Source organism: Anas acuta, chromosome 22, assembly GCF_963932015.1.
Source record: "Anas acuta chromosome 22, bAnaAcu1.1, whole genome shotgun sequence".
Lineage (NCBI taxonomy): Eukaryota > Metazoa > Chordata > Aves > Anseriformes > Anatidae > Anas > Anas acuta.
The window spans coordinates 7,500,490-7,514,303 of record NC_089000.1 but is presented as its reverse complement, the minus strand read 5'-3'; the positions used below and the strand labels follow the sequence as shown (position 1 = coordinate 7,514,303).

The 13,814-nt window shown below is 57.0% G+C and overlaps 1 protein-coding gene and 1 long non-coding RNA gene across 9 annotated transcripts in view; one reads left to right on the top strand and one right to left on the bottom strand.

Annotated features, from left to right (window-relative positions):
• PRDM16 (PR/SET domain 16) overlaps nt 1–13,814 on the top strand; it is a 296,501-nt gene that overhangs the window by 7,614 nt on the left and 275,073 nt on the right. For 5 of the 8 annotated variants that reach the window (XM_068658818.1, XM_068658817.1, XM_068658815.1 and 2 more), the window contains exon 1: nt 6,272–6,404. The exons of 1 other annotated variant lie outside the window; for it this stretch is intronic. In XM_068658818.1, the coding sequence (XP_068514919.1) occupies nt 6,368–6,404 (37 nt within the window). In that variant the 5' untranslated portion in view covers nt 6,272–6,367. Of the gene's footprint in view, nt 1–6,271; nt 6,405–6,975; nt 7,119–13,814 lie in introns of those variants that run through there. 2 more of the 8 variants (XM_068658829.1, XM_068658823.1) reach the window with 2 other exon arrangements.
• LOC137843519 (uncharacterized) lies at nt 3,472–6,289 on the bottom strand. Its single transcript, XR_011089562.1, has 2 exons — nt 6,003–6,289; nt 3,472–5,427 (listed from the first exon to the last, which is right to left on the bottom strand). It is a non-coding gene; the product is annotated as an uncharacterized lncRNA (long non-coding RNA).

Sequence of the window (13,814 nt, the reverse complement as noted above, 5' to 3'; positions counted from 1 at the left end):
GGTGGAAGCGTGTAAAGATAAGGCTGGATGGAAACGGCATCAGAGAGAGCCCCGCAGCTCTGGCACCCCGGGGCGGGGGGGGACCCGGGGCAGGACCCCCCAGCCCTGTAGCGCTCCTTCACTCCCTGGGGTCGCCGGTCCTGTGGTGGCGACCCCCGCACACCCTCCCTGCAGCGGGGGGGGGGCCTCCCGCACCCCTTTTCCCACCTCCCCAAGCATTGGAGTGTCAGCCCCCGAAGGGACCTCGTAAATAAATCCATCGGTTTAAAGTTTCTATAATTTTCACCTAATGAATTTTTTTCGTTAATGCTTCCCCCGCCCCCAGGGGCATTGTGTCAGGCCGGGCCCAGCCAGCCCTGGATGGCTTTTTCATAGCTCTTGGCTGTGCGCAGCCCCTTCTCGGGATTAGTGGTCGGACTCCTCATTTCCCATAGCCATAAAAGGTCTTGAACTCAATTAATAGCTAATAATTACACGGCCGGCACCGCTGCAGCCATCGGCAGCGGGGGATGCGCGAGCAAAGCGGGCACGGAAACAGCGGGGGGGGTCCGGCGGGGCGCTGCTCGGGGGGCGCATCCCCCCGGGACTCCCCTGCCCAGGGCTGCGCTGGCAGCCCCCGGGGGGCTCCGTCGGGGCTGGGAGAAAATGGGGAGGGGGCGCCCGGTGCCAGAGCCGGGAGCACCCCGAGGTTGGCAAGACAGCGAGGGAAACGGGGACCGCTTTCGGTTCGCTCCCCCCCCAAAGTTGAATTAGAGGAATCTCCCCCCGGGCGTCGCCAGCCCCCGAGGCCGGGCCGGGGTCTTGTCCCTCTGCCTTCCGAGCTGCCGCCGCTCTCCGGGATGCTGCGGCTCGCTTTAACCTTTAGCGGGGGGGCAGTCCTGTGAATTTCCAGCAGCAAGCCGAGACAGCCCGGTTCAGTGTCTTCAGAAAAGCGCGTTTGGGTTGAAAAACGGTAAATCGAAAATCCCTCGGCCGGCCGCTGCCGTCCCGTGCCACCGCAGCCGCCCCCCGAGGGAGAGGAGAACTCCCCCGGGCCCCCCGTCCCCGCAGACTGCAGGCTTGGGCTCTTTCCATCACAAAACTGTTTACTGAATTGCGGCGCCCATCATTTCCATTTTGCTTTCATTTGGCAGGCGTTCTCCGGGCAAAAATATTTTGATCCAACGTCTAAAAAAATTGCTATAACTCCTTAATTTCTCTTTATTCCAAGAGACCGTCATGATTAAAACTGCTGTGTTTACATCCTCCAAAAAGTATTTCTGTTCATAGGCTGACGTTTTAAAGACAACAGTGCGCGATCTTTTACGATGGTAATTATAATACTGTTCAAGTTAGATATTCAAATGTAAATGTTGCTTTTCTTTTTACGACTTCTTATTTTAGGGCATGCATTTTTACCTTTCCCCGGACCCGCAGCGCGGAGCCTTGCACAGTGGAGTGTAACGAATTCGAAGGAATTCTTATAGCTGGACATGTTTTTTGAAAAATCTGAAATGGCAATTTACACGGTGTATTTTCATGGCCAGAGGAGCCAGTGTTTTCCTCTGGAAATAAGAGAAAGTCTGATAAATGTATTTCGATGCGAGGGCTGATTTCAGCGCAGCTTAAGTATCGGGAAAGTGAGCTTCGGGAGAGTAACATGCACGCGGGGCTTTTGCATTTTTATATTAATCTTCCACCCCCAGCCCCCAATTTATTCGCTAGGAGAATCACTAAGGTGGTTAAAACGTTCGTACAAAACGCGGGCGTTTCTGCCTTTCCCAGCCACCTTCCTCCTGGACCTTCCCCAAGGTGTTGGGGATCATAAACTAAAAAACCACCCCGAGCTGTGGGCACGGCGGCGGCTCCTTCGGGGCTGCCGGCGGCGAGGGGCCGCCAGCCTCCGGCCTCTGCCCGGGGCAGGGCGAGGGATGCTCGGGGCCGCTGACCCCGCGGGCAGGCGAGCGGTGGCCCGGGCGTGCAGGGCTGTCCTTAACTGCCCCCTTGCGCCTGCTGCACGCAGGGAGCCGGGGCTGGAAGCCGCGGCCGAAAGGTGTTGAAATTCCTTGGCACCGGCGGGGATGAAAGGCAAGCTGCCCTTTGATTGCGTGGATTTGAGGCAGCCCCTAATTACAATGCGGTTGTTGTGTGCGCTTCCTCCGCTTATTAATGGCAGATTAGGAAGGGAAAATCTCTAGGGAAGCGTGTGACATTCTTAGCGCCTAATCTGGCCGGGGCTCGCTGACCCTAAGGGAGAGCGGCCCCGTCGTATGCCACGGGGCTCTTGCGCAGTTTCCAATATTAATTCTCGCTGTAATCTCCTCGCGACGCTGCGCAGAAACAATAAGCAATTTATGCGAAAATCTCTGGGACGGGAAAAGGGGTTGCTCTGCGTGTGCGGCAGCTCCCGGCCGAGCCGGACTGTCTCAACCATTTTAATCTTCTTTAGCGCTTAAACCCGCCGGGGCACGGCGGCTGCACAGCGCCTTTCTCCCCGCCGCCGGAGCAGCCGCAGCCCCGCTGCTCGCCCCCCGCCCGGGGCCCGGAGGAGCGTTTCGGGAGCATTACAGCTGCTCGGGAACAACATCGATCGGGGAGGCTTGCACGCAAAGCTTCACCTGGAGCGTGTTTTCCAAGCTGGCTTCATAAAATACCTGGGAACGCGGGGCTTTGTAGTGAAAATGCCAGGCAAGCCACCCGTAAATTACAGCCACTCCAGCGCCCCCCTTTAAAGGCTCGCAGTGAATCCCCGTTGAAACGCATGTGGCACGCCACGGAGTTTGTGTGTTGAAATGTATATTAGCTGGGCGAGGAAGCAGAGATGAAGGTGCAAACAGGAGCGAGGGCGGATTATATAAACTCTTAACAGGCGCCGCTCGCTGCCGCCGCCTCGCCCGTGCCCCCCGCCGGGGCTGCGCCGTGCCCGGCCGCGGGGGCTCCCCGGCCCCGTGCCCCCGCTGCTCGGGGCCGCGGAGGGCGAAACAATTGTGGCCGAGCGGCCACCGCCGTGGGGGAGCCTTTTTTCCCTTCCAGCCGGCTCCTGGGGGGGCTGGGGGCTCCTTGGCCACCGCTTCCCTGCAAGCCGGGCAGGGGCCCCCGGCTCCCTGGCGGCCACCTGGGCTGACCCGGGGGAGCCGAGGAGCTCCCGGCCCCTCTCCCTCCCTCCTCGCTAATGAATTCCCCATTCCCCGCGGCAGCGATAGGCGCTCAAACAGGTGCAAACTGTATAAAAAAAAAAAAAGGGTAGGAGCCGCGGGATGCTCGCCTGGCCGGGCAGCAGGATGCGCCGCCGGGAGCCGAGGGTGTCTGGGGGGAAAGGCTGCGGGTTTTCTCCTGTCCCCCCACTGCCCTCCCCGCTCCGGGGCTCGGCTGTGCGCGGGGCTCCGAGCCCGGGGGCAGCGCCGTGCCCCCGCTGGCCCGGCCGCCCCGGGGAGCGCTCGTCCCGGCGGCCGCGGCTTGGGCGCCCGCTGGCTCCGGGAGCCTCCCCTGCTCGCTGCCCTGGCTGAGAACCGTGCCGGTTCTGGCGAGTTTTTGGCTTAAAACGAGGTTTGCGGAGCGGGACCCTGCTCCGGCCCGGGGGAGCTGCAGCTCCCTGCCCGTGGTGCCCGGTACCGGGTGGGACGCGCTGCTCGCCTCGGGGCTGCCCCCGCACACCCCGGCACCGGGGCTTGGCCATTCGTTCCCCTTTGGGATTTTTTTTTTTTTTTTTCCTTTTTTAAAATTAATTTTACCGAACTGCCTCCCGGCCCGACACAAGCGGTGCAGCCTCCGCGGGAGCCCCGCTCCTGCCGCCGAGCGATTCTCGCCGGCCCGTGAGAAACGCGGCCGGGGCGAGCGAGAAATGGCAAATAGAAAGAAAGCTGAGCGCCGAGGGCAGCCCCAGCTCGGCCGGGCTGCCGCCGGCTCGGCCGGCCACTTTTCGATCCCTTCTCGTTGGCTTCGTTTGCAGAAGCCCCAACTAACCGGGGAGGGAACTCCCCCTCGGCGCACACACACCGCGCACCCCCCCGAACCCATTTTACGTCTCTTCAAATATCTGCGAGCGGCCCCGCTAAAGGCGAGCTGGTTTCTCGCACCGGCTCTGGGCCGGGAGGGTCCGGGTGCAGGGACTGCCGCAGCTTTTGGCCCCAAAACCAAACCGGGGGGCTGGGGGCGCCCCCCGTGCTCGCCTCTCCCCGCACAGAGCTCCGGGCCCTTCGGCCCCCGCCGTGCTGGGAAGCGCAAACCCGCACCTGAGCGCGGCCCGGCCGGGGGCTGCCAGCGGCTCCGGGTGTCCTTTCCTCTCCTGTCCTTCCCTTTTTCTCTCCTGTCCTTCCCTTCCTTCTCCTTCCCTCTCCTCCTCGCCGGCTTCGCGGCTTTTGCTCGGGTCTGGGGCGCTACCGGCGGTTCCAGCGACAAAACCGCGGGGCTAATGAGAAGGGAAAAACCGGGACGAGGTTTTTAAACTGAAATGCGCCTGTCCCATTAGCAGCTCGTTGGAGGGATACGGGAGGCAGGCAGCGTCCAAGGTCGTTGGGAGAAATATTTCAATGCGCTGGAAACATTAGGGCTCCTGTTTCACCCGAGGAGCTCAGGAGAGCTTGTTTTTCCAACCTCGGGGTCCCCGGCACGCCGTGAAACGGCTACCTGTGCGCAGCGCGTTCCCGAGGAAGGAATTCGCAGGCACCATTTCAACATTTTAGGCGACACGTGGCTGCGAGTTCCCTTCAAACGTATTTATTTTATTTGGACTCCTGCTCCACCACCCTTCCCTTTAACGCCGGCTCCTAGGTAGCATCTGAAAGGGCCCTACTCCCATTTGCAATTAAAGACTTTATTGAGGAGGGGAAAACCGGTAATTAGCGAGAATATTCCCCCCTCCCCAGTTCCACCTGCAGGGCAAAAGTGCAGCTGGCAGAATGGCTTCCAGCAGAGACCTGACGCACCCACAGAAGTTTGGCTTTGTTTTTGCAATGCCCTTCGGTGAGAGGGCTCCTGATTTTTCTGGGTCCCAGTATGGGTTAGCACCTCGAGCGCAGATCCGAGCGCTCGCCCTAACCCGATTATTTTATTGAATGTTTATGAAGGCGCGCGCTTTCTCTCGCTCCCTCTCTCCATATTAATCTCATTAAATCCTACCTTTCAACCTTCTTCCGTGACCATCTGACCTGGCCACTTGAATTAAAATAGTGCTTTCTCCGCAGTCAAAGACAGCACATCAATCATCGGGCTATTTACACTTCGCTCCTTTCTTCAAAGAGGGGCTGCCTGGTCTCTCTCTACCTTCGCTTCCGGGGATGACGGGCAGGTCCTGCGGGTCTCGCCGGCATCGCTTGATTTTATTATTATTTAATATATATATTTTTTTTCTCACCCCCCTTTTCTCGGCTGTCTGCGCGGCTCTCGGCTTCCCCCAGCGAGGCGGCCGCCTATCCCTCGGGAGCGCTGCCCGGCCGCGCTGCCTCGCACCTGAAACGCACAAGAAATGGGGGCTGCGCGGGGTGCGGGGCCGGGGCCGGGACCCTCCGCGCCCCTCTCCGCGCCTCGGCCCCGGGGGACGCGGGCACGGGCGGCGGCGGCCGCCCGGCGGGTGCTGAGCCCCGTCCGCGGGTGCTGAGCCCGCTCCGCGCAGGGCGAGGGGCCCGTGGGTCCCGCGGGGTCCGAGGTTGGGGTCCGAGGGGTCGCGAGCAGAGAAGCGGGGGCGGCAGCGGCGGGGGCTTCGCCGGTGCGGAGCTGAAGGAGCGCGGTACAAAAGCGAGCAACGCCGGCAGCACACAAAGCGCCAATGGGTATCGCAAAGTTACGCGACCCCCCCACCCCCCCCGAGCCCGAGGGGGCGAGGCGGAGAAGGAGGGTAAAAAAAAGGAAGAAAATAAAGAAAGTGATCGAAAAGTTACAGCAGATAAATATATTTTTTTTCAGGTTAAAAATAAAAGCGCGTCTAAAACATGTACGGTTACAGGATGACATCCGTTAACAAACTCTCTACAGCATTGCTATTTAGTAATAGTAGCAGGAATAAGAAGAATAATAATGATAATCACCTCTTTATAGGATGGCACCTTGGTCCTTAAATATTGTCCAGTGTGTAGGGTCAGTGTGCGGAGGGCTAGGAGCCGCCAGGGCTGATTTTTCTTAAAGGGGCAGATCAGGGGAAGGCTGCGATGGTGCTGGGAGAGAGGAGGGGGGAGAGATAAGTGGTCTGAAGAAGAGGATAGGACAAAAAAAAAAAAAAAAACTGATGATGATGAATACGTTGGAAAGTTTTTTTGGCCCTGGTGAGGGTGTCAGATTGAATGCTCTGTGCGCATGTGCGAAGGTGTCCAAACTGACAATGCTTGGGAGATGAAGATAGTGTGTAGCTGCTTCTGGGCTCAAGGAGGAGGAGAGGAATCCACAAGCCGACACGATGAGATCCAAGGCGAGGGCGAGAAAACTGCCCAAAAGTAGGTCCTTTCTCTCCCTTCTTCCGCGTCCCACCTCCGCGGCGGCTCGGCCGGGACGGCTCGGAGCCGGCCCGGGGGCTGCGAGGGGCTGGAGCCCCCCTCCCGGTCCCCGCGGCGGCGGCGGGAGCCGCGCTGCCCGGCCCCGGCTGCGCGCAGAGCGGGCGCCCCGCTCCGCACCGCCCCGCGCAGCCCCGCGCACCCCGCGCAGCCCCGGGCGCGCCGGAGCCGGGGCCGCGGCGGGCGAACGGCGGAGCCGCGCGGGGCCGGCGGCCGGGGGAGAAAAGCGAAAGTTAGCTCGAAGTTGACGAAAGGGGATAGCAACTTCTTTTTTTTTTTTTTTTTTTTTTTTTTTTTTTTTTTTTATTGAGTCGTTCCAACGAGTCTTGTGAAATAATATTCCTGGCTTTTGAAATAGTGGGCGCTAGAGGTCTGCGTTTGGCATCTGCCTGCGCGATCCGGAGAGACTGAACGCTGGAGAGAGAGTGAGAGAGAGAGAGAGAGGGGGAGAGACAGGCAGAGACAAACGGAAAATAAAAAAAAAAAAAATGAAGAAGAAGAAGAAACCCTTCTAGGCTCGGGAACAATTATCAAGGAGAGGGAAGGAAGAGAATTTGTAGCAAAAATGGATCCGCTCTCAGTGAGGGGCTTTGGATTCGCAGGTCCAGAGGGAAGATCCTGAAGGCAGCTCGGGTGTCCCAGCTGGGGGTTAAGAAGGTCTGGGGGAGGGGAGTGTGGGGGAGTGTCTTTAATTTTTAATTTTTTAAAATTTACTTGGGGGTGGAATTGCAGCTCGTAAGTCTTGCGCAGCTTTTTCCTCCGTCTTCCGCTGGACCCCTCTTTCTTTCTTTCTTTCGAATTGTTTTTAGACTGGATTTTCGGCTGAGGACAGCGGGGTTTTCGTAGGGGACAGCGGGGCTTTGGTGCCCCCGCAGAGCCCCGCAGCCGCCCGGGGGGCTCCTACCGAGCAGCTCCCGGGCTCGGTGCCGCAGCGGTGCCCGGGCAGCCCGTGGGCAGCCCGTCCGCACCCCTCGGCTGCTCCTCTCCTTTAGTTTCTGTTTCTCTCCGGCTCCGTGCGAAATCTCTGCAGGCTGCGGGACTTCCAGCGCGGTCCTCGCCCGCTGGGAGCTCCGCGTTTAGTGCTTTGAGGACGCTTTGGAAAATAGCGGCGCCCGGCTCGTTTAAACCCGCGTGCGTTTTCACGGGGAGCCTTGCGGGAGGATTTGTCGCGCTCAGCCCCGGACGAAGCAGTGGTGCGGAGCTCCGCGGCCGCCCCCCGGCCGTGCCCCCCCCGCCCGGCCCGGCGGGGAGCGCTCAGGTGCGGCGGGGCCGGGGGAGCCGGGCGCGGAGCGGGGCCCCCCCCGCGGGTCCCCACGCGTGGGCTCGGGGGGGGGGGGGCTCGGTGGCAGCTCCCCCCGCAGCTCCCCATCGCTCCGGGAGGGCATCGCGCTGGGAAAAAGCGTGCCCGAGGTTGCGGTGCGGCTCCCCAGCCGAGATGCTGCAGGGTTTGGGGGTTTTCCTCCCCCTCTCCTCTCCGTATTTCTGTTCAAATCGCGTCGGGGCAGGAGTTTTCTTTCGGGTGCGGGCAGGCGGAGACGAGCCCCGAGGTGGCAGCTCCCCGCGTTTCTTTCTCAAACGACAAAACGCCCAGGCGAGCCCGAGGCCCAGCGATTTACCTTGCTGCGGCCCCGTTCTGCAATGCGCTCCGCGAAGGTTCCCCGGCTCCCCGAGCAGCCTCCGCACGCCCCGCGGGACAGCCGCGCACCCGCCTCGCCCCCAACAGCCGCGGCTCCGAGCAGAAATCCTGCTCCGAGCGCGGGTGTGCTCAGCACCGCCAGCACATCGCGGCCACGCTCCTTGGGAAGTTGTCTTTTCGGTTAATCCCGGGATTTTTTTTTCTTTCTCAATAAACACACGCTTTAAAGGCCCCTTCTCAATAACTTTTATTTTTATTTTTTTAATTCAGTTATTTTTTTAGGATAAGGAGAAGAGTAATTTTCAGAGCGCTCTCTTGGCGAAAATAGTGGAATATAGCGAAATACTTCTTTCCTTTTATTTTTCTTTTATAAATATATATTTGTTCTTTCTGCTTCCCCGCGGGGAAGCGCGTGTCGGGAGCGAGCCGCTGCTGATTTTTTGTTGGAGTGCGGCCGGGAGCGCGCCTCCTGCCCGGCCCGGGGCTCAGCCGCGCACACCGCCGGGCTCCCCGGAGCTTCTGCGGCTTGAGGAGAGGATTTAAGGACCGGCAGGTTTTAAGGACCGACAGTTTTTTTCCGTTCCCGGTATCTCCAGCGGTAGGGCGATGAGCGGGCTGCCTGGAGCCGGCCGCTTCCCTTCGCCGCAGCAAAAACCCCTCCGGTGGCGGCGGGAGCGCTGCTACCGCGGGCTGGAAGTGGCTGTTCGGAGGGCTGAGCTCTGATTAAAATCAGGTGTTTAATACAATACAAGGCCCAACGGTTTATGGGGTTTCAGCTGAGGATTTTTTAGGGATCACAGTTCAAAACAGTAGTCCGAAGCTAAGGTTTCAATATCCCAGGAGTATTTATTTGCAAAACAGATTAAACACGGACACGAGGGTGCGGATCTTGCCGTATTTACAGCGGCGAGGTAGTGGCAACTTCCCTGACCGCACGACGTCCCCAAGGCCCCTTCCCCCCCCCCCCCCCCATGCACCCGGGGCCCTGCGGGTGCCCGTGGGTGCCCACGCGTGTCCCGGGGCCGGGCGCTGTACGGGGGGCGTGCAGTGCATCAAACCCTCGCGCTGCAGAATTTCGGTCCCCTAGGCGATATTTCGAGCAGATGTGGAGCTCCTCTGGGGATCCGGCGGGGTCACGCCGAAATTCACGGAGGCTTTAGGGGAGCGGGACAGGGAGAAGCCGGGGGCCGGGCACCGTCCGAGCCCCTCTGCGGGGAGACGGCCCCAGGGGCCGCAGGTGAGCGCGGCCGGGCCCCGCTGCTCCCCCTCGGGGGCTCCTCTGTAGGACCCCGGGGGGAGCAGGTTCCTTCCGTGGGCCTCCTCTCCTAAAAAATAACCCCCCCGGCGGCCCAGGAGAAGCGGCTGCAGCAGCCGGCAGCCCTTGCTCGGAGGGAGAAGGCGGAGGATGAATCGGTGCGGGGCTGCGCTGCCAGCAAACCCCAAACGTCCCCCGCTTCGGGGGCTCCCGAAATACAAACGCCGCTGCCGGCCGGTCCCAAATAAACGTGGTCCTAAACAAACGGTGGTCCTGGAAAACGGGGGCCGGGCTGCCCGCAGCCGCCTTCGCTTTGCAGTGCGAGGAAAACGGCGAAGTTCAAGTTCGGGGCTGACTTGCAGCCGGGGCTGTTCCCTCTGCCCACCGGAGGGGAGGCCGGGCCCCCCCGTCCCGGGGGGTGCTGCAGGGCAGGGGGAGCAGGGGAGAGAAGGGGGATCGCGGGGGCTGGAGCCCGAGGACCACTTCTTAGGAAGCCAATATTTGCGCCGGGACAGACGCTTCCGATATCGCAGCACGCGGAGGCCGAAAATTTATGGAGGATTTTTTTATTATTATTATTTTTGTACGTGTCGTATTTTTAACTGTCTTCAAGGCTGCTCATCCCTCCGCCCTGTCCCTGCCCAGGGTCCCTACACGGGCTGGCGAGGGGCTCGCAGGTGCCTCCCCCGGCCCCGGCCCCCCCCGGGCCCGCCGCCGCGGCAGCCTCCGCCGCCTCGCCCTCCCCCGGCCTGCCCCGGATCTGTTCAATTAGGCAATTAGGGAGCCTGGGCAGGGGAAGGGGGGGTGGGGTGTATGGGGGAGTTGATCCGCTAATTAAGGTGATGTGTAATTAGCGCTTCAACAAAAATTAGCAAGGATTTCAAATCGGGTTAGTCTTAAAAAAAAAAAAAAAATCTAAATTCTACAAATATAATTTATCAGTTCGCCCCCCCCCTGCCTCCCCGTGCACGTTTGATTTATTTGAGAAAGTGCGGAGGGAACAACTGCAAAGAGCTCCCTTCTCCCGTGTCCTGGGAAGAAACTTGGCAAAAGGGAGGGCTGAATTGGTTATTTGCCGAGGGAGACTTTGTTTGAACTTGCCCGTAGCCTGGCGGCTTTAGGGTGCCAAAGTGCTAAGGCTGAAGAAGACACAGACATCGGGGATTTAATTCTGGCCTGTAATAAAGTCGATGCTCGTGGGTGTCTGTGTGCGGTGCTTGCGATGTTTTATCCACGTGTGTTTGCATCACGGGACGCTCGTGTGCGCGTCTCTGAGGGGTCTGTGCGGTGCCTGGGGGGCCGCACGCTGTGCCCCTGGCCCTCAATGCCCGGCTGCTGAAAGGAGGCTGTGCAGATGCAAAGCGTGGCTGTGCAGATGCATTCGTCTGTTGGGCTGAAAATACTTGTAGAAAGATCTGAGTTGCAGGCTGTACGTGTTGATGAACCTGTGAGCGATGTGCAGAAATGCGGTGACTCGCATTTTATAAACTTTGTCTAACAACAAGTAAAGCTGCCTGATTTGTAGACTTTGTTTGGAGACCGCAGTGAAACCGAGATCAGCAAATATGGGTCTGTGCTAAGCTGAGGGGACTCACAAAATAAAACGAGCGTGCTTCCAGAGGGTCCTATTCAAATGTCCGAGGAAGGCTGCAGCCAGAAGCAGCAGGGCATCGCCGTGCCCAGCAGCACCCAGCGCTGAGCCACATCCCCGTCCCACAGCAGGCAGGAGTCTGACCCCACCGCACGGGAGAGAGCCGAGCGTACCTGAAACACACACAATCTCCACTCGCTTCTGGGCAAAATGCAATGCGGGAGCTAGGATTTCACAACAGAGGAGCGGTGTAATTCATAGCTGCTGCTCGCTGTAATAATATCCCCGCTCCTCAGTCGGATGTAACCGCTCCGTGACCGGTGATAAAGCAGCGCCGCAGCCTGCCTGCCGCACACAGCTTACACCTGCCCGCACGGCTGCGGAGTGACAGACCTGAAGTGACTGACAAGGGCATCTTCTGCTTAAGAGGGAAATATCCTTCTGTGGCGTGGCGGCACTCATTAATGTTTGTAAAGCACCCTGAGATTCTCAGAAGGAAAGGCCCTGTTGAGTGAAAAGTATTATTATTGTTATTACGGCTCCGGTTATTATGGCTTACATATTTTATGAAAGCTCTGTACCATTTAATACAGTGCTTCAAAGACAAAGGCCTGGAGAAGTTTGCAAACACTGATGAGGTAAGTCTCGGTGGCCGCCTTTCTGGTGGGGAAGCATTGAGAGCTGCCCGTCCAGCTGGGGACCAGGGGCAGGCTGCGGCCACTTGCCGAGGAGCCCTGGCTGCTCCTGCTGATAGCACCAGGCAGACAGCCCACATTTTTCAGACTTGCTTTTGCCCTTCTAGCTGCACAATTTGCATTCCGTTATTATTGTTGTTGTTGTTATTTTTTTCCTGTTGCCGTAAACTTCTGGTGTGTGAAATTGGCTGAATGCAGATTTTAATTCCACTGCAGCCGAGGCCTTTTCTGTGGTGTACGGGGGCAGCATGTAGGAACGTGCGTGCTCTGCAGGCCAGGGAAGCTCAGGCTGTGTTTCCACGATGTGATGGCTGTTCCACTCTGACTGGACGTGTTTATTTTTTTCCAGCCGGATTATTTAAATGATAAACTCACACGATTCTGAACGCTAACTGAAAGGGTCAAAATCTCAGCTGAATAATGAATTTCTCATGCCTGCTTCTCAAACGATATTTTAAATCCTGTAGGGGTAAGTCGCCAGCGTATCGGTAAACGCGTACACATACAGTGTCCATCTGCAGTTAAGAATAAAGACATCTGAAGGCTATGTGCAAACACATTTGTTTCCACTCTCTGGGTAACAGCCTGTTGATATGTCAGTGCTCTGCAGCATTCCACACCAAAATTACTGCTGTGTTTTCGGGTCTTAAATATGCCCTCTTTTTCTGGAGGAATTGCAGGTCAGGGATGTCGTAGTGGAAAAGATCTATGACCTTATTATTTCTTTTATTTTCTTAATGGATTTTCATGCATCACCGGTACCTACTCACGGGCTGTTTATTTTTATTTTTATTGCAGTAGGTTGTGCGTTGTGTAGCGTCCAAATCTGTAACAGAGTGTCCCTGTCCCGAGGAGTTTTTTTTCCTTTTCTTCATTCAGTGAATGATGTGACCCTCTTTGCTAATAAAAATGAAATACGACTTTCATCCCTGGAATAAGTGTACTTCTTCGTGCTTCTGAACGCTCGCAGCCTGAATTAGCTGCTCGATTTTTTATTTTTTTTTTGCCATCGGAAAGAAATTTCCCTGCGGTGAGGGTCACGACGTGAGCAGGTAGGGCTGGGACCCAGCTCCTTTTCCACGGAGCAAAATGCTTCTCGGCACGAAGGCACCCGTGGTGTGCCGCAGCAGCACGTGGTGTGCAGAGAGAGTGTCCAGCACATCGCCCCGTGGATGTGCTTGACCCTGCAGAAAGCCAGGAAGGTGTTTTTGTGCCGCGGCACCCGCTCTTGTTCTGCAAATGAGGCTGCTGGTTCTGTGGGGGAGACGTTTCCCAGCTGGAAATGGATGGAGGCGGCCAAATTACTTCCAGTAGGCCTCAGAATTACGCCTCTATCGTGGTAAATCTTGGTCTCTGTTGAGCTGGTGTGGAAAGGCTTCATCTTCCCTGAGCCACTCACTGCTTGGAGTGGCACGGGTACATCGGGGAGCCTGGGCCGCAGCTCTCCGGGAGGACTGCACAAGCATTCGGGGTGAAATGGTGGACCAAAACAAGCTGGGTGCTGATTTATTTCTGCCCTGATAGTTTTTACATCTTTCAGGTGTTTTGCTTTAGTCTTATTCTGATGTGGCAGTTGTGTTTTTTTTTTTTTTTTTTTTTTTTTTAACTGGTCTGTTGTTTTTGGCTTATGGACTCCCTCGCCAAAGCCATGAGACACAATGCCCTGGCATCAGTTCTTGGGGCCAATTTAGCCATCATTACTAGATAACACTGTCAGCCCGTTCGAGAAACATATTTGTTTAATAGTTAATGTTCTGTACAAAATATAGAGGGTGGGGAGAAGTCAAGCTGTAGTGAATGCTCTGCTTATTTTATATCCACTATAACTATTTTTGTCCATGAAAATTGGCTTAATTATATCAATGGAATGTTTCTTTTTCAATTCTGTATGCAATTAGTCCATCTTGCTGGCTGCAATTTATTTTAATAAAAAAATAAACCAGTGGCGTGTTCAGTTCCTCATCCCCTGGGGACAAATGCGATTGGTGTGTTTAATTTCATTAACTACAATGCGGCCTACTGGAAAAATGTATAAAATCAGCTTTATACAGCTTAAACACTGGCATTTGAAACAAATCATTACTGCATTAGCTGTCACACTGGTAATTCTAGAATCCAAGACAAAAATATTATAGCTGTTTTTATAACCCTCTGCAAATACACTGTTAAAATAATT